General features: G+C 47.3%; 2 protein-coding genes across 2 annotated transcripts in view; one reads left to right on the forward strand and one right to left on the reverse strand.

Moving 5' to 3' along the window:
• ZNRF3 (zinc and ring finger 3) overlaps window positions 1–10,990 on the forward strand; it is a 176,492-nt gene extending 165,502 nt beyond the window's left edge. Inside the window, exons 3-9 of the mRNA XM_012805183.2 lie at window positions 1,067–1,141; window positions 1,541–1,672; window positions 3,269–3,379; window positions 4,665–4,832; window positions 6,517–6,619; window positions 7,550–9,301; window positions 10,586–10,990. Coding sequence (XP_012660637.1) covers window positions 1,067–1,141; window positions 1,541–1,672; window positions 3,269–3,379; window positions 4,665–4,832; window positions 6,517–6,619; window positions 7,550–9,301; window positions 10,586–10,623 — 2,379 coding nt within the window. The 3' untranslated portion in view covers window positions 10,624–10,990. The remainder of the gene's footprint in view (window positions 1–1,066; window positions 1,142–1,540; window positions 1,673–3,268; window positions 3,380–4,664; window positions 4,833–6,516; window positions 6,620–7,549; window positions 9,302–10,585) is intronic.
• Window positions 10,991–15,495: 4,505 nt separating this feature from the next.
• On the reverse strand, window positions 15,496–18,943 carry CUNH22orf31 (chromosome unknown C22orf31 homolog). The gene is made up of 3 exons (XM_012805235.1): window positions 18,927–18,943; window positions 17,852–18,301; window positions 15,496–16,006 (listed from the first exon to the last, which is right to left on the reverse strand). The coding sequence occupies exons 1-3, from the start codon at window positions 18,927–18,929 to the stop codon at window positions 15,581–15,583; spliced, it is 879 nt and encodes a 292-aa protein (XP_012660689.1). The 5' UTR covers window positions 18,930–18,943; the 3' UTR covers window positions 15,496–15,580.
• Between the last annotated feature and the right edge of the window lie 2,536 nt (window positions 18,944–21,479).

The following is a 21,479-nucleotide window of genomic DNA, read 5'->3' on the forward strand; positions in this document are numbered from 1 at the left end:
ATATACTGAGGGTGATAAGTTTGAACCTGACTCCAGCCAAATTCCAACAAAAAATAGCCAGGCGTTGTAGTGGGTGCCTATAGTCCCAGCTACTCGGGAGGCTGAGGTAAGAGAATCACCTAAGCCCAAGAGCTGGAGGTTGTTAGGAGCTGTGACGCCACGGCACCCTACCAAGGGCGACAAAGTAAGACTCTGTCTCTAAGAAAAAAAAAAAAAAAAGAAAGTTCACTGGGATGGAAAAGAATCCTCTCTCACCACCACCCCCAAAATAATCCCTGTCACTTCTCATTTGTTCCTAAAACATTCTAATCTCATTTCTCTGATCAAGAGTTCCCCAAGTGGTTGAATCATCTGAATCCCTCAGAAAGCTTACAGAACTCAGTTTCCTGGGCCGGCCTCCAGCCCTGCTGAATCAGTCTCTGTGGTTTGAGCCAGGAAATCTGCTTTACAAACTTCCCAAGTGGTTTTTGATGTGTAGCCAGGTTGGCAGCCAACTGCTCTAAAACCCCATTTACAATTATTTCTCATAGCTCCCCCCACCGACAGAGCCTCCAAAGGTCTTCAGCTTGTGTCACTTATTAAAAGTGACCATTTTGAGACTCATTCAGAAATAGTCAATCAGCTATTCTAACTGGGTGACATGGGAAGGAAGAAGGGGCCACTTGAGATGGAGCAAAGGCTTTTTGCTTTGGTTGCCAGTGGCTCTGTGTTCATAGCAGAAAATACTGAAACCAATACCTCTGCACTGACTGGGCAGGTCTTGGTTTGTAGTTTGCTTTTACTGTTTGAGCTGGATAGAGAGACAAGGGTTTACTGAGTACCTAGTTACTTATTTTCACCTATTCTGAGTCATCTGGTTCTCAAGATGACTATGCAAGGTAGGTGGCATTGTTCCCTTTTATTGAGATGGGAAAGTCAAGGCTTGAGAAAGTTTGGGTGACATGCCCCAAGTCATGTAAGTTGGTAACTGTCAGATTCTGCATTCAATTACAGACCTCATTTCCAAGGCCAGCTTTGGAAAGGTAAGCGGACCAGAGGGCCAACCTCCTCTTTTTTACTCTGCCAGGCAAAGCGAGCTGTGCAGCGAGGAGCTACTGCGGTCATCTTTGATGTGTCTGAAAACCCAGAAGCTATCGACCAGGTAAATTCCACGGGCCCTGCCAGGCCTACAGTCTCTTTTTAGTTAGCTTGGCTTGTTACAGCCATGTCACTCTCATCTTGAGGCCTTGGTGCTTGTCTGCTGAAGTTAGATATTCAAGTTTGGACATCATACTCAAGGGAGATACATTGAGAGGGGGTAAGAGCTAGGGAATTATGAGGCTGGGGGGTGTTTTCAAAGACCCCTATGGGACTTCAGCCTGCCCTGTCCATCTGAAAACAAGCATCTTTCTCAGCCTTGCCTTCTAGGAACTCCAAGGCTACAGTGCTTGGAAGAATTGGGGGAATTTCCACATGGGTATTTCATGTTCTTTCCTTCCAGCCTTTCTTTCTCCTGCTTAAAATAAGTGTGTCTTTTAACTGGGGCCTTCTCTTTCCTCAGCTAAACCAGGCCTCAGAAGACCCACTCAAGAGGCCTGTGGTGTATGTGAAGGGTGCAGATGCCATCAAGCTGATGAACATTGTCAACAAGCAGAAGGTGGCTCGAGCAAGGATCCAGCACCGCCCTCTTCGAGTGAGCCTCCGCACGGGCTGGCCTGGAGCCAGTGCCTTCTCTGCTGCCACCTATGCCTTTGTTTCCTTTGGACTTTGGCTTTCTTTCCTGTTTCATTTTTTGTTTTTGTTTCCTTTTTTTTTTTTTTTCTTTCTATCTAAAATGCTGGCCTACCCTGGATTCTTGCAGGTTTAAATCAGATATAGGACTGGGGGCCAGGGAGAAATTTCACCCGTATTCCTTTCTAGGGAATTTGACAAATCCTACCAGAAACAGATGATTATTGCTAAGATGTCTTTGGTCTCTTCCACCTGACATTCCCTCTTCTACCCCATCTCCCTGTGAAAGGCAAACTGAGGAGGCCTGGCTTCCTGCGTCTCCCTTACTCCATTTGACCTTGACACTGGAGAAAAGACTTCTACTTTTTTCCCCCATGGGGTAAATTACCTTTATATCTTTTTTTTTTTTTTTTAAGAGACACAGTCTCATTCTGTTGCCCAGGCTAGAGTACCTCAGAGTCGTAGCTAGCAGCAACCTCAAACTCCTGGGCTCAAGCAGTCTTCTTGCCACAGGCATCCGCCACACACCCATCCAGTTTTTAGAGAAGAGGACTCACTCTTACTCAGGCTGGTTTTGAACTCCTGAGCTCTAGCAATCCACTGGCCTTGGCCTCCCAGGGTGCTAGGATTATAAGCATGAGGCACTGCACCTAGCCTAAATTACCTTATTAAAACTTTCTAAACTTACATTTGAATCTGGAAAAATTAGCTTTCAACTGGGATAGAATTTTGTGGTTAATGAATAGCATCTGTGCTACTCTGAAATGTTTGAAGAGACTGCTGGCCACCAGCTCTTGACAGACATCTTCTCCTCTGGATAAAAGAGTCTAAGAACCTGGGGAAGGTGCCCTGTATATTTTCTCTCCTCACATATATTCACATGTGGGACGATTCCTTCACATGCACAAAGTAACTGAACATACACAGCATCCAGTTAGCAAAGCTTGCTGGCTAAAGGCATGTCCTAAATGAGATGACTGCAGGGTTTTACGAGGCAGTGTGCTATGAGGAAAAAGGTAAGAACTAAAGCTAGAGGGAGTTTTCAGAAGATCTGACTTGCTGGCTTCTTTGTGAAGGAAAAAAGGGCTTTGGTAAATATGACTCATTGTAGTGGAAGCTGATATTTGTGGAAGCAGCATACAATTTTCTGAATTGTTGTAAACCATTAATTATATGGTTAGTAATCACTGTGCCCTCAAAACATGACACTTACTCTTTTGTCCTATAAATGTGATTATTTGTGTTTATTTGGAAGGGCCTTTCTTACTGGTTATAGCAAACTTTGTGCTATTTTGTGGGAAGCCAGGCTTTGTGAACAAAATTCCCGTGGCTATTAGTGGCCTGGCCAAGACCACTGCAACCCACTGCCCCCCACTCCCTGGCCACACCGAAGGTACTACCTGGTCCTTAGGAGCACACCATGTACGTGTGAGCAGAACCTCAGAAGTTTCTTGCACATCAAAGCTCATCCCAGTCACTCCATTCTTATCCAACAGTCCATGTGCTAATGACCAGGCTGAAGAAAGGCTGTGATTCACTGTTCTGTGTTCTTTTCCAGCAACCCACTGAATATTTTGACATGGGAATTTTCCTGGCTTTCTTCGTCGTGGTCTCCTTGGTCTGCCTCATCCTCCTTGTCAAAATCAAACTGAAGCAGCGACGCAGTCAGGTAATACCTCTGTGTAGTCCATGAGCATTGACCCTATTAGCCCAGCGCTGGTGAAAACCAGGGCTGTCATCAGCTTATTGTTTGAGGGTCCAAAGTGGATCTCCCAGCCTTAACTCCATGGCCTATTCCCGGTGGCCTACAAACAGCAAAGATAGAGACGAACAAGAGCAAAACTCAGAGCACTCTGCCGCCTCCGTTCTAAAAGGGCCGGCCCCACAAAGGCCAAGCACTGGGGATGTCTCCAGCCAGTTTTTTGAAAGGTTTATGTAGCATATTAGAGCCTATCCCTCAGATAGAGTCTGTGGTCCAGCAACAGCATCACCTGGGAGCTTGATAGAAATGCAGAACCTCAGGCCGCAGCCCAGACCCACCCAGGCTACCAAGCCCACCAAGTGATTCTTAACGAGCAGAGGAGCCCCTCTACCACTTCTGCAGCCACATCATGTGTACCTACAGGACAGTGGTTCTCAACCTTCCTAATGCCACGACCCTTTAATACAGTTCCTCATGTTGTGGTGACCCCCACACATAAGGAGCGATGTCTCAGTTCCTAAGACCGTCGGAACTATGTGTGTTCTGATGGTCTTAGGCGACCCCTGTGAAAGGGGAAAGGGTTATTCAGCTCCCAAAGGGGTAGTGACCCACAGATTGAGAATTGCTGCTATGGGAGGAAAAGATTTTGGGGTGAACTGTGGCGAAAAGGTAAGCAGAGTTCCAGACTCTCAAGTGTATGGCAGGGTCAGTCTTGGGAGAGAGATGGTGGCTCTTGGCAGGCAGTATGTTGAGAGAATCACGTAAGTTCTCATGAGGGCAGAGTGGCCACCACAAGGGAAAAAATGGCTGGCATTTATTAAGCACAGCCTGTTAGCCAGGTGCTGCATACCCATACACCTCACCTTGTTTGTTCTTACAACTTCCTTCAGTGGAAAGAGGAGGAGCCCTTGGCATAGAGCAGGTTCATAACTTGAGGTCTGGCACAATTAGGAAGTGGCAGGGTCGAGTAATAGAAGGAGACACCCACCCCACCTTCCATTTGAAAGCAAGACCTCTGCTAGTACTGCCACCTGGGAAAGCCTAGGTTGATGGGTTGCTGTTGTGGGCTCACAACAGCAGGGCTCCGGAATCTAAGTGCTGTGGCAGTCTTGAGTTTTGAGTGATTCTGAAAATTCTGTTGTGATGTGATAAGAAATGTTGGCCTGCCCCAGTGCATTGAGTCCATGGCCCTAGGGTGGCTACCACTGTGACATGCAGCAGACCCTAACACAGAGCACATTTTGCTGTGCAGAATTCCATGAACAGGTTGGCTGTGCAGGCTCTGGAGAAGATGGAAACCAGGAAGTTCAACTCCAAGAGTAAGGGGCACCGGGAGGGGAGCTGTGGGGCCCTGGACACACTCAGCAGCAGCTCTACATCTGACTGTGCCATCTGCCTGGAGAAGTACATTGATGGAGAGGTAATGGCAGAGGCAGGGCCTGTGCGCTGGGTGGGGATGAGGTAAATAGGTCACCCAGAAGGACAAGGCCCTATGTCCTTTTAGGTCTCTCTGTAGGGGATGGGCTTAGGCATTCTAGCCACTTCCCCTGAGAGGGTGGCCACAATGCAGAGACACTTTCCAGAGGACCCAGGTGAGCAGGGGATTTTAGCAGTTGATCAGAAATACACTGTAGGCCAGAAAATGCCTAGTTAAGAACATTCGCACACATTGACTTTGTTTTAGAACTATTCTGAAATCTGAGGCTTGACTTGATTTTACTTAAAAAGAGACAGAATTTGGGGCAGCGCCTGTGTCTCAGTGGGTAGGGCACCAGCCCCATGTACCAAGGGTGGTGGATTCAAACCCGCCCCCCCGCCAAACTGCAATTAAAAAAAAAAAAATAGCTGGGTGTTGTGGCGGGCACCTGTAGTCCTAGCTACTTGGAGGCTGAGGCAAGAGAATCACCTAAGCCCAGGAGTTAGAGGTTGCTGTGAGCGGTGACCTCACAGCACTCTACTGAGGACAATAGAGTGAGACTCTGTCTCTTAAAAAAAGAGAGAGAGAGAGATAGGATTTGATGGCTTCTTTTCTTCTTATAGTCCTTTATTTTGAAACTTTCAAACTTCGGGAAAGTTACAGTACCATGAATGATACGTGTCAGTCACCTCAAATCACCCATTATTAGCGTCTTGTCATATTTCCTCTCACTAGATAGATACAGACATACACACATGTGGGGAACAGGGAACAAACCACTTGAGAACGGAGAACATTTGATGCCCCTTTGAAAATGATTCACTGTTGTGTGGACTCTTGGATGAAAACTAACTTTTGCAGGGGCCTTTAAAATAAGATTCTGGGTGCAGACTGCCTGGGTTCTCATCATGACCTGGGGAGATACTCACTGTGTGGTCTTGGGCAAGTGGCTTCATTTTCTTCCCTGTGCATGGTGTGGGCCTGAGACTGACCAGCATTCCAGGTGCTCACAAAGGTTCTATGGGAAAATGCAGGTAGACCTTTTGGCAGTTGTAGAGTTTGATGTTACCTTGAATATCATTGTGTTGGACAGGTCAGAAAGTGAAAAACAAATTAAAATTAGCAAATTTAGAGCGTGCTAACAACCAGGAACCAGAAGTGGTTCTGTCCCAGAAAACCCCATCACATTCTCTCCAAATACACTACTTTTGTTATAAACCATGGACCCATGTTGTGAGTGTTCAGGGTCCCCATAAAAGAAGGGATAAGAGAGCCATGCTGTCCACCTATCAATTGTGAGTCCCAGCATCTTCCTTTCTACTCATCCCTGTTTGTAGTACCTGGAGGCAGCCACCCCCTCAGAGATGCACCCCTTGGGGTATACCCAGCCATCTCTCCATACCCCAGGCCTCCCACCCTTGCTAGCAGAAAGTTTTCATCTTCCTTGTGGTTGAGCTGTCTGATGATGGGCAGTTTTCTTCTCTCTAGAACTCATTTGTCAGCCCTGCCTCCAGGGAATTGAGCCAACCTGTAGCTGGAGGTGGGGAGGAGAGCAGGAAAGGGCTCTGGCCTGGTAAGCAGGGTTCCTCAGTCCACACTGGGCTTCACAGGAAGAAACATATGTGGGGCTGAAGGCAGAACCACCTGTGCCTGCCCTTCAGGCTGTGTCCCCTCTCTCCCTGCCCAGGAGCTTCGGGTTATCCCTTGTACTCACCGGTTTCACAGAAAGTGCGTGGACCCATGGCTGCTGCAGCACCACACCTGCCCTCACTGTCGGCACAACATCATAGGTAACTGTCCCCTGCCTTGGTCACTGCTGAAGAGTCAAGTCAGAATGCAGTGTCCCTACCAAGTGCCTGTGGAGTGTGGCACACACCCCAGGCCTGGGAGCAAGCAGCATGGCCCTCACAATTTCCTGCACAGTGGCCTTGGGTTTTGAAGCTTAGCTGTACAACCCTTTGGAGAGCCTAGCATTAAAAATTCCCAAGTTCTGGCTCGGCAGCTATAGCTCAAGCAGCTAAGGCACCAGCCACGTACACCAGAGTTGGTGGGTTCAAATCCAGCCCAGGCCTGCCAAAACAGTGACAACTACAACCAAAAAGTAGCCAGGCGTTGTGGCAGGTGCCTGTAGTCCCAGCTACTTGGGAGGCCGAGGCAACAGAATCACTTAAGCCCAGGAGTTGGAGGTTGCTGTGAGCTGTGATGCCACAGCACTGTACTCAGGGTGATAGCTTGAGCCTCTCTCTCAAAAAAAATTCCCAAGTTCAACTTGGCCAAGATGTCTGGCCTCTCCAGGCCCCTCAAACTCTTTAGTAGCAATGACAGTAATGTTGTTTGCCCATCTATGTCCAGTACCAGGGCATTGTTCCCAGGACCACAAGAGATGTCAAGCATGCGGTGACAGGCTCTAACTGTAGCACCTGCATCACTGTGGTACTGGCTGGGGGTAGAGATGGACTTGCATCCTTGCCTCCCTGTTCCTTTCTGCAGGCTCTGGTAGACAGCAGCAGGGAGGTGGGTGCTGGGCCCTTTCACACAGAGAGGCAGGTCAGCTTCTGCCTATGGCACTGAGTTTGGTGGCAGCTTAGATTGGGACAGAGTCATAGGAATGATAATAGGCCCACTGCTTCTTTGGTCTTTGCCCTTTTTAAGAAATCTCTTTATCCCTTGATAACAGCGTGCTCAGCCCTGCTTATTCTGTTTCCTCTACCTCTCCCTAGAACAAAAGGGAAACCCAAGTGCCGTGTGTGTGGAGACTAGCAACCTCTCCCGCAGTCGGCAGCAGAGAGTGACCTTGCCGGTGCATTACCCCGGCCGTGTGCACAGGACCAATGCCATCCCAGCCTACCCTACAAGGACAAGCATGGACTCCCATGGAAACCCTGTCACACTGCTGACCATGGACCGGCACGGGGAGCAGAGCCTCTATCCTCCACAGACCCCTGCCTATATCCGTGGCTACCCACCCCTCCACCTGGACCACACACTAGCCACGCACCGCTGTGGTCTGGAGCACCGGGCCTACTCCCCAGCTCACCACTTCCGCAGGCCCAAGTTCAGTGGCCGCAGCTTCTCCAAGGCAGCTTGCTTCTCCCAGTACGAGACCATGTACCAACACTACTACTTCCAGGGCCTCAGCTACCCAGAGCAGGAGGGGCAGCCCCTGCCCAGTCTTACTGCCAGGGGCCCGTCCCGTGCCTTCCCACCAAACGGCGGCAGCAACCTGCTCTTTCCCACTGTGGTGCATGTGGGCCCCCCCTCCCACCTGGAGAGCGGAAGCACATCCAGCTTTAGCTGCTACCACGGCCACCGTTCTGTGTGCAGCGGCTACCTGGCTGACTGCCCAGGCAGTGACAGCAGCAGCAGCAGCAGCTCTGGCCAGTGCCACTGTTCCTCCAGTGACTCTGTGGTAGACTGCACTGAGGTCAGCAACCAGGGTGTGTATGGAAGCTGCTCCACCTTCCGCAGCTCCCTTAGCAGTGACTATGACCCCTTCATCTACCGCAGCCGGAGCCCCTGTCGCACCAGCGAGGCGGGGGGCTCAGGCAGCTTGGGCCAGGCACCTGCTGTGTGCTTTGAGGGCTCCCCACCACCTGAGGAGCTTCCGGTGACATCCACTCATGGTGCTGGGTGGGGAGAGCCTTGGCTGGGCCCTACCTCTCCCTCAGGGGACCAGCTGTCCACTTGCAGCCTGGAGATGAACTATAGCAGCAGTTCCTCCCTGGAGCCCAGGGGGCCCAATAGCTCTACCTCAGAAGTGGGGCTCGAGGCTTCTCCTGGGGCTGCCCCAGACCTCAGGAGGACCTGGAAGGGGAGCCCCGAGGGGCCCTCATGTACCTGCTGCTGTGAGCCCCAGCCTTCCAAACTGGGGCCCAGTGTAAGGGCAGCCAGCAGCAGCGCCTTATACCTGGGGTCCCCCCTCTGTGAGGGCTGTGGCCCTATAAGTGGGGAGCCACAGCCAGGAAACACCCAGGGCCTATATGGCTTTCACCCAGACCATTTGCCCAGGACAGACGGGGTGAAATATGAGGGCCTGCCCTGCTGCTTCTATGAAGAGAAGCAGGTGGCCCATGGCGGCGGCGGAGGCAGCGGCTGCTATACTGAGGACTACTCAGTGAGTGTGCAGTACACGCTCACCGAGGAGCCCCCGCCCAGCTGCTATGCAGGGGCCTGGGACCTGAGCCAGCGCATCCCCATCATTCCAGAGGATGTGGACTGTGACCTGGGCCTGCCTTCAGACTGCCAAGGGACCCACAGCCTCAGCCCCTGGGGTGGGACATCGGGCCTGGAGGCTCCGCGGCCCCATAGGGGCCTGGGAGCAACCCGGGAAGAGGAGCAGGTTCTGTGCTGCCAGACTGGGGTGCCACCACGGCCTATCTGCCCCCCAGAGGAGGTGGCTTCCACCAAGGCCAGCTTCCCTAATACCCCCCTGGACACTCAGGAGTCTGTCACCATGGCTGCTGAGGCTACAGGTGAGAGGAAATGGCAAAAGGCTGGAGCAAGAGTTTCTCTTCAGTCATTTTCTGAATGATTTCCTTTGTGCCTTTGGCTTTAAACACCATCTGTGGCTGATGACTTCCAAGAGCTATGCCCCAATCTGTCCCTTCCTTAGAGTTCAGACTCACTGAGCCCTGTGCTTCTATCATCTTGCAACCCCTCCTCCAGATGCCTCCCAGCCTGCCCCTCCCAGGTCCATGGCAGTGTTCTCATTCTTCCCACCTCAGCCCCTTCCCTGAGGCTCACCACCCAGATGCTCAGGCCAAAACCCAGACACCATTGCTGTGCCCACCCTGTCCCTCACAGTCTAGTATTCTGTTTCTCAACCTGACTGAAAGACCAGTTACTTGTTTTTTTCCTCAGTCCATAAAAATGAATTCACAGGAAAATGAAACTTAGCAAAAGACATGCAAAATACAAGTCACATTTTTTTATTAGATTCAACAGACATCAAATTGCTATAAAATTTCTGAACATTTTGTCTCAGTACTAGACTGAGAGTCTAGTACCTTTGACTAGCACTGCAACAAGTTCCGTCTCCCCAGTATGTCCCAAATGTATCTTCTGCTCTCTGCACCCACCACTGTCCTCTACTATTGCTGGTCTTGCCTTCTTTTCCACTTTGGAGCCAAGACGGCCTTTTTTCAAACATAAGTTGATGTCTTTGTGGTTTACCTTTAGCATATTACAGACATTAACCCCTTGCCCAGTTCTGTGTGATCTAGTCCCTGCCAACCCATCTAACCAACTTGTTTTGTTTTCTTTACTGGCTGATTTAGCTACTCTGTCCTGTTCCCCCCATGTGCCAAGCTGATTTCAGCCTCCAGACTTCTGCGCTAGATCTCAACTTAAATGAGCATCCAGCCCCCTTACTTCCTAAGTCATCCCAACCTAAATTACTTTGTTTTGAGGCCTGTAATCTCTGTGAAGGGGGTCTTCTCTGCTGCTTTTCCCAGTGCCTGCCATACTGGGTGTTAATATCTCTTTCGTCCATTATGTTTTCATGCTACCTAATGGCTTCTAGAAGGCTGTGCACGTCCAGGTGAGGGACGCTGGCTTTCTAGGAGGCACAGACTGAGCCCCTCTAGGAAGAGAGCCCTGCTTTGCCCTCTAGCATACACACAGCTTGTGTGCCTTTGTAAGCTGTTACTTCTACAAACTTGGAATATGCCAGGGGACAAAGCCACCCGAGTCTCTTGCCTGGTCCCTGCGGTGTTGGCTTTCTCCCCTAATGACTCTTCTGTCTCTCTCCCTCCCAGGATCTTGCCCAGCAGACGGCAGCAGCACGGGAGCCTGAGCTCCGAAGGAACGCTAATCTGGAAACTAGGAATTGTACGGAGACTCCAACTCTGACTTCCAATAAAAGGAAAACAAATCTTTTTTAGCTTTGATAAACACACAAAAGTGGTAATAAAGAGAGCCCTCCTTCTCAACCCAAAATGTGAGCCACCTGTGGCAAAACCAGCCCCCCTCCCCCATTAACAAACCAACAGACAAAATTCTCTGAGTCCTTTGCCTCTTTTGATAACATGTTATTCTGTTTTGTAAAGTGTGTGTGCTTTGGGTTCTGAGGTGTGTGGAATTGAGTTCTTTGCTTTTTTTTTTTAAAAGATATTATATGTAAATGTAAAAAGTTATTTAAATATATATTTTAAAAACCCTAACCACCAACTTTTGCTGAAAAAGAAAAAAATCACTGCTGCATTAAATGAACCACATCATGTGTAGATACTGTTGTCTCCCTGGAGGGAGCTCAGGCCTTTGAAAAGCTCAGGGCTACACCTGCCTTAGAAAATGAACCAGAAACTTGAAGTAAAGCTAGTTGATATGGGTACAAACTCTGAGGAACAATGCAAAGCTCCCTCTTTCTCTCTCGTGGCAAATCCCAATGTACAAAGTGTTGGGGGTCTTCTTGGAAGCCATTCCTTTCCTGCCTACACCTTTAGGCAGGTGATGGAAACAGCTAGGAATAGGGTGCACAAGGTCTGCAGCACTGGGGAGTCACCATGAGCCATTGCTCCAGAAGCTCTAGGATGACAGAGACAATTCTACCTAGTATTTCAACCTGTCCCCTTGAGTAGGTCCCAAGTAAAATGATAAGAGTTCATAGCCCTGGGCAGTGTTCATGGGGTCCTCTTTTTGAACTCTAACTCCTGGGGCAGGGAAAAGGAGGCTGTCCGCCCTGAGTGGTCTTGACATTGGAGTCCTTTGCAAAAATATTTTGGACTTCCTGCCACTGGCTGCAGAAATGGCTTGATGGGTGTATGGGGGCAAACACCCAGGAAGAATAAGTTTTGTGGCCTTGGCATCGGATGGGGCTTGGGGAGAATGCTCTCCACCAGCCCTGCTGGGGTGTGCCTCTATGTGCTAGGGTCTATGTGGGGGCAGCCACTCCCCTCCGCTGCTGATTCCGTGGGCTGCCTTCCTGGGGCACAAGCCCGGACCCGGACCCCACAAGGTCTGCACTGAGCTCCATTTGAATGATACCCTTCCCACCCCCTTTCCCCATAGAAGCCCTACTTCAGGGTTAACTCAACCCTCTGCCTCATGGCAAAGTTGCTCATCTCACCTGCAGATGTCTACTATCCTGTCTACCTAATGCACTATTTTGTATTGATTTTCTGTGAGACAGAGAGGGAGACTGTCAGATAGTTAGACCCAAAGGGTAGGTTTTTGTATATTTTTCCGGCCTTTGGGGTTTTTTTTTTTAAAGGGGGTGGAGGGAGAGTTTAAAAACCCAACCATTTTGTTTATAAGATGTTTCATTTTTAAAAGGGAGAGAGAATCTATTTAAAGCTATTTCAGATCAGGGATTGTCATCCTTTTTGTCCAATGTATTCCTTGTTCTTAAAAAATTTTTTTTACAAACTGTATTAGCCCTTGTGTTCACTAACTCTTCTGGTCACTTTTATTTCTTCAGATATTTATTGGCCATCTGAAAAAGTTTGGCCCATTTGGGTCTAAAAGCTCATTTTCAGTATAGGCGCCTTGGGACGTGGCCCCTATAGGCAGGGAAATAAGGACCACTCTGAGTTGCCAGGCAACTGCAATGAACCCTTTCCAGTAAGGCTCACAGGATGTTGGCCCATGGACCAGACAAGAATGAGAATCTCACTATATCAGAATCCTTTTTTCTTAAAAGCCTTGGTATATGATGAGGAAATTTACTTATTTCTAGCCAGGATTTGACAAAGAAATTCTAGCATCAAATGATCAAAGCTACTTAGGGACTCACTACAGTGAGATTTGTCCTCCAGCCTCTGGGGTACAATCCCTTAGGAGCTGCTCCCAGCACTGTGCCCAGCACACCTGTTGGTGAGGGTGTGAGAAGTGCCTAAGCTGTTGACATGTGATCCGGGCCGCCTTTATTTCTTGGGCCAGGAGTAGCAGCTGCTGAGGACAACAGCTTGCATGATGTGGTTTTAAGAAAGGGGGGGTATGGCTTTTAACATGAACTGCAAAAAGCAGCTTCTCATTGTTGAGATTTTTTGTTTGTGGTTTTCCTTTGTTTTTAATGCCTTTGCATATTATCTTCCTTGTCTGAAACCATACTCCTAAAGGGGCTTTCTTTTTTTTTATTTTTTACTTTTTGAGACGAGTCTTGCGCTATAGCCCTGATTAGAGTGTAGTGGCGTCATCACAGCTCACTGCAATCTCTTAACTCCTGACCTCAAGTGATTGTCCTGCCTCAGCCTCTCAAATAGCTAGGACTACAGGCCTGGCTTAATTTTTCTATTTTTTAGTAGATATGGAGTCTCACTCTTGCTTGGGCTGGTCTTGAGCTCCAAACCTCAGCCTCCCAGAGTGCTAAGATTACAAGGCAGGGCCACCACGCCTGTCCTAAAGTAGCCTTCTTAAGCCCTGGCTAGAAAACCACTCCTTAATAGCCTTAAGCAATAGACAGGTAGTAGAGAATGTGGCTTCCACTGGGCTTACTAAAATAAATTTTTCCACTTTTCACTGAAAGAACAGTGACTGCAGATGGCAAGAGAAACATTTAACCTTTGTAATTCACAGGTGGTAGAAACAAAAATGAACTTTTAAAACCTTAAATATCAACCATTGTCTTTTAGATTTGTGTTGGCTCATCAACCAGGGTGACCACAGGATAAAATATCCAAATATCTTACTTCATCACCATTTAAATCAAAAGGAATATCTTCTTTGAAGTTGAAAGACTCCAATAATAAGTACTTTTTTACATGGACTCAGTGGTGTGCAGTGGTTATGTAGCCACGGAAACTGGGAGCATCTTCTTTTCCACTGAGAACCCCAGTAAATCAGGGTGTGATGGTTAAGTATGGCCAAGTGACCTAGGCCTGGGTGTAGGACGGCCATGGAAACTTAAGAGTCCTAGAACCAGCTAAAAATGGAGCATTGGATGTTCTAACCAAGGTACCTGTGTATGGACACAGCCCCAGTAAGTTGGCTTTTATTCTCTCAGTCACCCTGTCCTCCAAACCCAAGTCCGTTTATTAAGCTCCATGTGATGTCCCACTGCTCAGAGCCCCCCTTATGTGCTGCTAGTCTCTACTTAAAGTTCATGCAAGACTAATGCTTTTAAAATGAGGTCTAAGAAAGAATTACTAATCAAGAGTATTGTTTTTTAAACAGAACTGCCTTTTTCTACTCTTTATATAAACCATTGTGTGGGTCTAACAAGGCACTATTTAAAAAAGAATTTTTTTTTTAATTTTTCCCATAGCACTTAAAGATATTTTGTAAAGACTTTGCTGTAAAGATTTTGTAATAAAATGGTCTAAGGGCTCTTTTTCCAACATTACCATTTTTAAAAAATGTTTTAAAAGCTAGAAAACAACTTATGTATATTCTGTATATGTATAGCAGCACATTTCATTTATGGAAATATGTTCTCAGAATATTTATTTACTAATATATTTATCTTAAGCCATGTCTTATGTTGAGAGTGTGACATTGTTGAAATAATCATTGAAAATGACTAACACAAGGCCCTGTAAATACATGATAATTGCACACAGATTTTACATATTTGCAGACCAAAAATGATTGAAAACAAGTTGTAGTCTTCTATGGTTTTGTAACAAGTTGTACAAATGACTGTAAAAAAAAATACAATTTTATCAAGTATGTGTTATGTGTTGTTATTGCTCTGTTTGGTAAAGGACTATAGATTCTACAAAGGAGAGGTTTGGATTGGGGCAATGCTTTTAACTTAAACTTGCCTGTGGAAGCATTTCTATAGCATCTTAGCCTGTTAACAGGGTCCAGGTTATTGGGGATTTAGGTAGTGTCATGGAGAGGGTCTGCTAGAGTATGGGTTTATGTCCTTGAGGTGGTGGTAAGCTTTCTGCTCAGCCCTGTGTGGAGAGAGCTAGGGAAAGTGGTATCAGTGATCTAGAACCTAGCAGTCCACTCTAAAAAATAGGGAAGGCCCAGCACAGTGGCTCACACCTTTAATCCTAGCACTCCAGAAATCTGAGGTGGGTGGATCACTTGAGCTCAGGAGTTTGAGACCAGCCTGAGCAAAAGCTAGACCCTATCTCTGCTAAAAATAGAAAAACTAGGCGTTAGAGGACACACCTGTAGTCCCACCTGCTTGAGAAGCTGAGGCATAAGGATCAATAGAGCCCAAGAGTTTGAGGTTGCTGTGAGCAATGATGATGCCATGGCACTCTACCACAGGTTGACAAAGTGAGACTGTCTCAAAAAATAGGGAACCATGGGCTGGCTATAAACCATCTGTTTCATCTGCCAAGTCTTTTTTTTTTTTTTTTTTTTTTTGAAACGAACCCCAAACCGGCCCCCTGGGTAGAGTGCCATGGCATCACGCTCACAGCAACCTCCAACTCCTGGGCTCAAGCGAGTCTCCTGCCTCAGCCTCCCAAGTAGCTGGGACCACAGGCGCCTGCCACAACGCCTGGCCATTTCTTGGTTTCAGCCATCATTGTTGTTTGGTGGGCCCGGGCTGGGGATTCGAACCCGCCACCTTAGGTGTATGTGGCTGGCGCCTTAGCCACTTGAGCCACAGGCGCCGAGCCATCTGCCAAGTCTTTAAACCTACCAGTATCTAGCCCTCATAATTGCCTAATGGTGGGTGAGAGAGGTGTGAGTGAATCCAGTACCCATTTGTCTTGCTTCCCTGAGAGGGTAGTCACTCATTCGTAAAGCACTCTGAGATTACATGGAAGGTGCAAAGTGGTGTTTATTTTTCAGACATCTAACAGAGAATAAATACCTACATCCCATGAGTTCCTGTTCCTATCTTTCACTTTTTATCTTAGGTCGTTTCTTGAGCAGAGTCTCCTCTTGGGTTCCAGCCGCTTCTTTCCCGGGAATGGGTCCTTCTGAGTACCTCGGCCAGTGACAGCCCGACAGCACAGAGCCTCCCAGAGCTTTTGTTTAATGGTCTTGCCCAGCTCCAAGCTGTACCTCTTGGGGCTTCCTGAAGGTGTCCGTAGCATCGGCTCCACCACAGCACGGTACAGAGCCCGGTACCCTTCTGTGGGGAGGCCGTGGATGGTTAGTGTGTCCTCCAACAACTGCTGTCTCTTTTGGGTTTCAGGAAGCAGCATTTGGCCCTTCCCAGCTGCTGCCCCACTGTCCCAGCACAGCACTTGGGTGGCAGCCACGCGTTCAGCATATCTGTCCTCAAAATCTTGGCGGACTGTTAGTTTTTTCTCCTTTGAACTTTCTTTACTCTAGCCAGAAAGAAAGCAGAGAAGTCAAAGCTAAAACTTGAGAAGGGAACTCAGAATAATTATCTGGGATTTATGTCCCAGAGTCTCAGTTACAGCAACAACCAACATTTGTCTAGCGTGTTCTAGTTTACAGAATTCCTTCTTATATACCTCGGCGTGTGTTCCCCATAACCCTGTAAAGTCAGCAGGCGACAGCTTTAAAGGCAAGTGTAAACTAAAATAAAATCTTAGAGAGGTCCTTTGTGACTCATTTATTAACAGGCCTAAGGGTATACAAGATGTACCTGCAGGACCTGCGTATATATAACAAATCACTTGAGTCTGGCTGGGCATTTGTCCTGTAGGGTCTTTAAACTTTTTTTTTTGTTGAGACAGGAGCCTCAAGCTGTCCCCCTGGGTAGAGTGCTGTGGCATCACAGCTCACAGCAACCTCCAACTCCTGGGCTCAAGCGAGTCTCCTGCCTCAGCCTCCCAAGTAGCTGGGACCACAGGTGCCTGCCATAACACCTGGCTATTTTTTGGTTGCAGCCGTCATTGTTGTTTGGTGGGCCCGGGTTGGATTCAAACCCACCACCTTAGGTGTACGTGGCTGGTGCCTTAGCCACTTGAGCCATAGGCGCCGAGCCAAATCCTCAAACTTTTTAAATGGGGCCAGTTTACTGTCCCTCAGACCATTGGAGGGCCGGACTATGGTACCCGGGACGAGTTGCCTGCTAAGCAGGACAGGCAGTGGCAGCAAAAACACCCGGCGGGCTGGATAAATGTCCTTGGTGGGCCGTAGTTTGAGGACCCCTGCTAGGGTATCTATGATTAACAGACCCTGGTCTTAACTCAGCATTCCTTTTTTCTGACTCCTGGTCTATTGGAGCCTAACTCTTTCAGCCAACTGTCAACTAAAGAATCTTTAAACCCACCTGCAGGCCCCCACTTTGTGATGTCCCCTTTTCAGGCCAAACCAATGTATGTCTTCCATGTATTAATTTATGACTTTACCTGTAATTCCTATCTCCCTGAAATAGATAAAACCAAACTGTAACCCCACTTGCTCAAGGTTTCTTGGGTGTGGGGTCATGGTCCTCAAATTTGGCTCAGAATAAACCTCTTTAAATTATTTTACAGAGTATGGCTTTTCTTCTGTGGACACAAGGAAATTGGAATTGGTTTGCCCAAGGCCTCACAGCTAGAAGGTTAATAACCACAGCGGTCATCTATTGAATGCCACTCAGGATCCTAATTATTTACTCTGTGCCAGACTCTTCAAAATCCCTTTGCGTGTATTAACTCATTTAATCTTCATGAATCCCTATGATGGAAGAGCTATTTATCCCCATTTTATATGATATATCAAGGCACAAAGAAATTAAGCCCAAGGTTGTCCTCAATTATAGTCCGAATTGGGATTTGAACTCTGACAGCCTAGCTCCAGGGCACACTGAGCTCCGCTGGCCATCATGGAGTGACTGAGCTGGACTTAGGTCAGGCCTCTGAAAGCCATGAAGTTCACAGCCAGATCTATAGTTTACCTCTGGCATGTGTACGTACACCCACACACACTGCCCCTATCGTATCTACCTTTTTCACCATTATTTTCCCTTCATCACAAGTTCCTCCTAGCCACCTCATCCTTCGATAGAACTAAGCAGAGTATAAATAATTAATAAATAGCATGACACACACACACACCCCCGACCTCATGCTATCTCCCTCTATCATGCTGCACTTCCCCTCATCCTGTCTTCAACTCCAGGGTTTCCTTCACCTGGTATAACTCTCCTAAGGTGTTCCCTAGCTTTGCCTTTCCTCCTCCCGTCACATTTTCTCCACCACTGTTCATCCATCATCTACCTCTCTGATGCCTCCGGCAGGCCTCCTATGCCTAGGTGAGCATGGCAGCTGTCCCGCTGGCCGCTTCCACTTGGAACTGATGGTGCTTCTTAACCTGGTCTGCTGGGTGGCATTTGTTGCCAAATTATCCTTGGGCTTTAATCTCTTCGAGAGTTTTGCTTCTCCAAGCTTGCGTGATCCTGGGCAGCACTTATCCTTCAGTTGCCGCCTAAGTACAAGCTTAACCAGGGAGAATGAACTGGCAATTAATGGGTTCTTTACAACTTCCCAAGAAGAGGTGGTAGCTGGTGCTGGGGCATTGATGTTCTGCTTTGCACATGTTCTGGCCATCCAGATGTTGGTGAGAGCTGGTGAGTCCACATAGCAGTCCTGAAGCCTGGTGTTTAATAAGATGGACTGTCGGAGTCCATAGATGGGGATGCTGGGGTCTCGTCTCACATAAATTGGATGCTAGAATTATAAGGGAGGAGGGGAAAGGAATTAACAAAGGCCAGTTCTCAAGCAGAGACTAGGTCTACTTTGAAGGCAAAGTATTCACATCTTTTTATAGACCGTTCCCTCCACAAAATTCTTAGAAATTATGCTATATTACCTGTTCTCTCTCCTGCTCACCAAAGCCTTCTGTACTAAGCAGGGAAGAGAGTAACTTCACAAGGGGACAGTGAGATTCAGATACTCAAAGAACATAGCATGTTAACACAGAAAGTTATAAGGAATAGAAGACAGTTCCCGTCTGCTGGAAATGAGAGGCATAAGGAATGGGTGACAAGGTCACTTAAGACTTCTAGATGAGCGGTAGACACTCCTCAACCATGCACGTGAAAATGACAGCCGCTAAGTTCTACCAAACCCTAAATACACTTTCTAGCCAGATCATCATGAGTCAAGAAGCTCCGCTACACAGGGAACTAAATATATTCTAGGGTCCAAAAAGGCAAAAGCACAATGTAAATGATGCTGGCCTCCATCTCCTGGGCCGAGAACAGGAGAACAACTTGGATAGATTAGAATCACGGATTTAAAAAGACCTGACTTTCTAAGAAATGTCATCCATAAAAAAAGAAAATCACCTTACCATATTTCAGTTGCCTTAAATTTTATTTTAGCTAGCTTAGTAGGGGAAAGAAATATATATTTTCTTTTTCCTTTTTTCTCTTTTATTTTATTTTTTTTTTGGTTTTGTTTTTGTTCTGTTTAAATATTTCTAGCCACCTGTCTTTCTCTGCCTCAGTCATGTATTGGCAAATTGCAGTTTGTTTGGATTTTGGCTCACATGCAGGCAGTTTTAAGCCATTATCGCTAGTATTTGTGATGTCACTTTGGTTTGTGATGTGTGTGTGGGTGGAGGTTACATCATCAGATTTTAGAGTTAAATTATGTTGGAAGAAGTTCTATTTTGTTTTGCTTATACCCTCAGAAACTTCTTAAGCCCTTACTCTCCCCCTTCAAAAAACTGGCTGGGCAGGCTGGCACAGTGGCTCATGCCTGTAATCCTAGCACTGTGGGAAGCTGAGGCAGGTGGATTGCTTGAGCTCAGGAGTTCAAGACCAGCCTGAGCAAAAGTGAGACCCATCTCTACCAAAAATAGAAAAACTAAACAGGTGTTATAGCAGGTACCTGTAGTCCCAGCTACTTGAGAGGCTGAGGTAAGAGGATTGCTCAAGCCCAGGAGTGTGAGGTTACTGTGAACTGTGATGCCACAGCACTCTACTGAAGGTGAAAAATGAGACTGTGTCTCAAAAAAAAAAAAAGTAGAAATGGGTTGGTATATTTTGAAGGTCCTAACGTTCTTAAGCACATCTTTATACAAAATGTACTCAAATACTCAGACCGCATTTGTAGATACAGGTATGAAGCTGCATCTCCACGTGTGGAAGTGCCCTCCTCCATCATAGAAAGAAAGTACTGTGAAATTCTCAAGAGCTGTGCTGCCAAGCGTAGGGACCAGAAGTGGAAGAACACGTTACTGCAGCCCTGAGCACCTCTCCCTGTGTGTCTCTCTCAGGGAGACTACATGTTTTCTGGAATGTGGTTTTATTTTACATCCCATGGCAAATGCAGTAATTGGAGCTGTTAGCAATGTTAACAGCCTGAAACAAGAACAAAGACACCTCTGCCTGGGATCTCTTGGGCAATGCCTCTCTCCTTATCAGGTGCTTGTCCTGCTGCTGGTTTTGATTTTTTTGGTATGCAAAATGCCAAAGGAGGCTCCCTCCTAAGGGGGAGGAGAGTGAAATGATGGAAAAACAGAGTATGAGTCTGGCCGTGGCTCCTGGAATCAAATGTGTTGCCTGTTTGAATTTTCAAGTGTTGTCCCTGGAGTGAATCAAAGCCTGCAGGCAGACCGCATCACAGGCCTGGTGGAACCTCCTCCAGGTCCACAGCATTTGGACCCACAGACACTTGAGAGGACAATGGTGCCCATTCAGCCACAAGCCCTGGCTCACCTCCTAAGAGGTGGGTTAGGTTTAGAGCAGGGCCTTGGAAAGGGTTTGTCTTTGGGAAGGGTTTGCGAATGTCTGGACACTGGTGAGGCAAGCATCTTTTCAAAGCTGTTGAATGTTGGAGAGGTGGAACCTGGCTCTTAGGCTAACCTGAAAATTACCATCTGCCTTTATTCTGCATGGCAAGGACAGAAGGGAAATGTTAGGCAAAAAAGGGCATAAAAGGAGTAGCTCTTCTCCTCTCTTCTTCCCCAGCTTAAGTTTGGCTTTCTCAAAACTCCTCTTGGCAGACACTCATCCATTCTATTTGCTTTCCTAGTTATTTTACTCAATGACCAATGACACAGCTCTGACTCTGGGGAGCACTCTGAGCCTCCTTCTTCTAGCATGGAGCTGTTCCCATGGGTGGCACCTGACACATACTCTAAATTCAATCAAATCCTGCCTCTCTCCCTTCAGTGTATCTCACTTTTAGTTGACTGTGTCCCAACAGGTAACCCACCCCTTCCTGAAAACTAACCCAGGGTACCTCAGCCTATGTTATTTCTACTATGTCAATAAAAGTAATATTTACCGAGTGCTCTTGAAGGCCAGGCACTGTTATAGGCTCTTTATAAGCATCGTGTCGTGAAATGCTACTAACAGTTTTATGAGTTTGGATATTGTTCTCTATTTTACGGATAAAGAAACTGAGGCACAAATTGCTCAAGAACCATGCCCCAGGTCTCATAGCTAGTAAACCAACAAAGGTTGGACTCAACCAAAGTCCAACCACCCTTGCTCTTAACCACTCATAGTTATCACTGTGTTGCTTTGCCTCTTATCTGGTTGGCTCATCCACATACTATCCTTATTCGGTTCTAGACCTACCTTTGTCACAAGAATTTCTCTAGGCTCAAGAGTTGGCATTCCAGGTCCATCTCCCAATAGGCAAGTGAACTCCATCTCTGGACCTTAATTTTCTCATTTGTGAATTGGGGACAGTAACAGTGCCTACCCAAGGATTACTGTGAGGTGGAAGTGAGACAATGCATCTGAAGCACTGGGTATAGCTTCCAGTGCATCATAGGCTCTTTTTTATTTTATTTATTTTATTTTATTTTCAGCCAGGGCTGGGTTTGAACCCGCCACCTCCAGCATATGGGACAGGTGCCCTACCCTTTTGAGCCACAGGAGCCACCTTA

This window comes from Otolemur garnettii, unplaced genomic scaffold (assembly GCF_000181295.1).
Source record: "Otolemur garnettii isolate 467f Iridium unplaced genomic scaffold, OtoGar3 scaffold00038, whole genome shotgun sequence".
In the NCBI taxonomy this organism is placed as follows: domain Eukaryota; kingdom Metazoa; phylum Chordata; class Mammalia; order Primates; family Galagidae; genus Otolemur; species Otolemur garnettii.

Excerpts from the sequence above, each read along its gene's own strand:
- CUNH22orf31 (XM_012805235.1), bottom strand. Across the intron at positions 16,007-17,851 it reads CTGCCGGAGGCATCAGAGAG|AGTAAAGAAAGTTCAAAGGA; the intron begins GTAGATGATGGA and ends CTTTCTGGCTAG.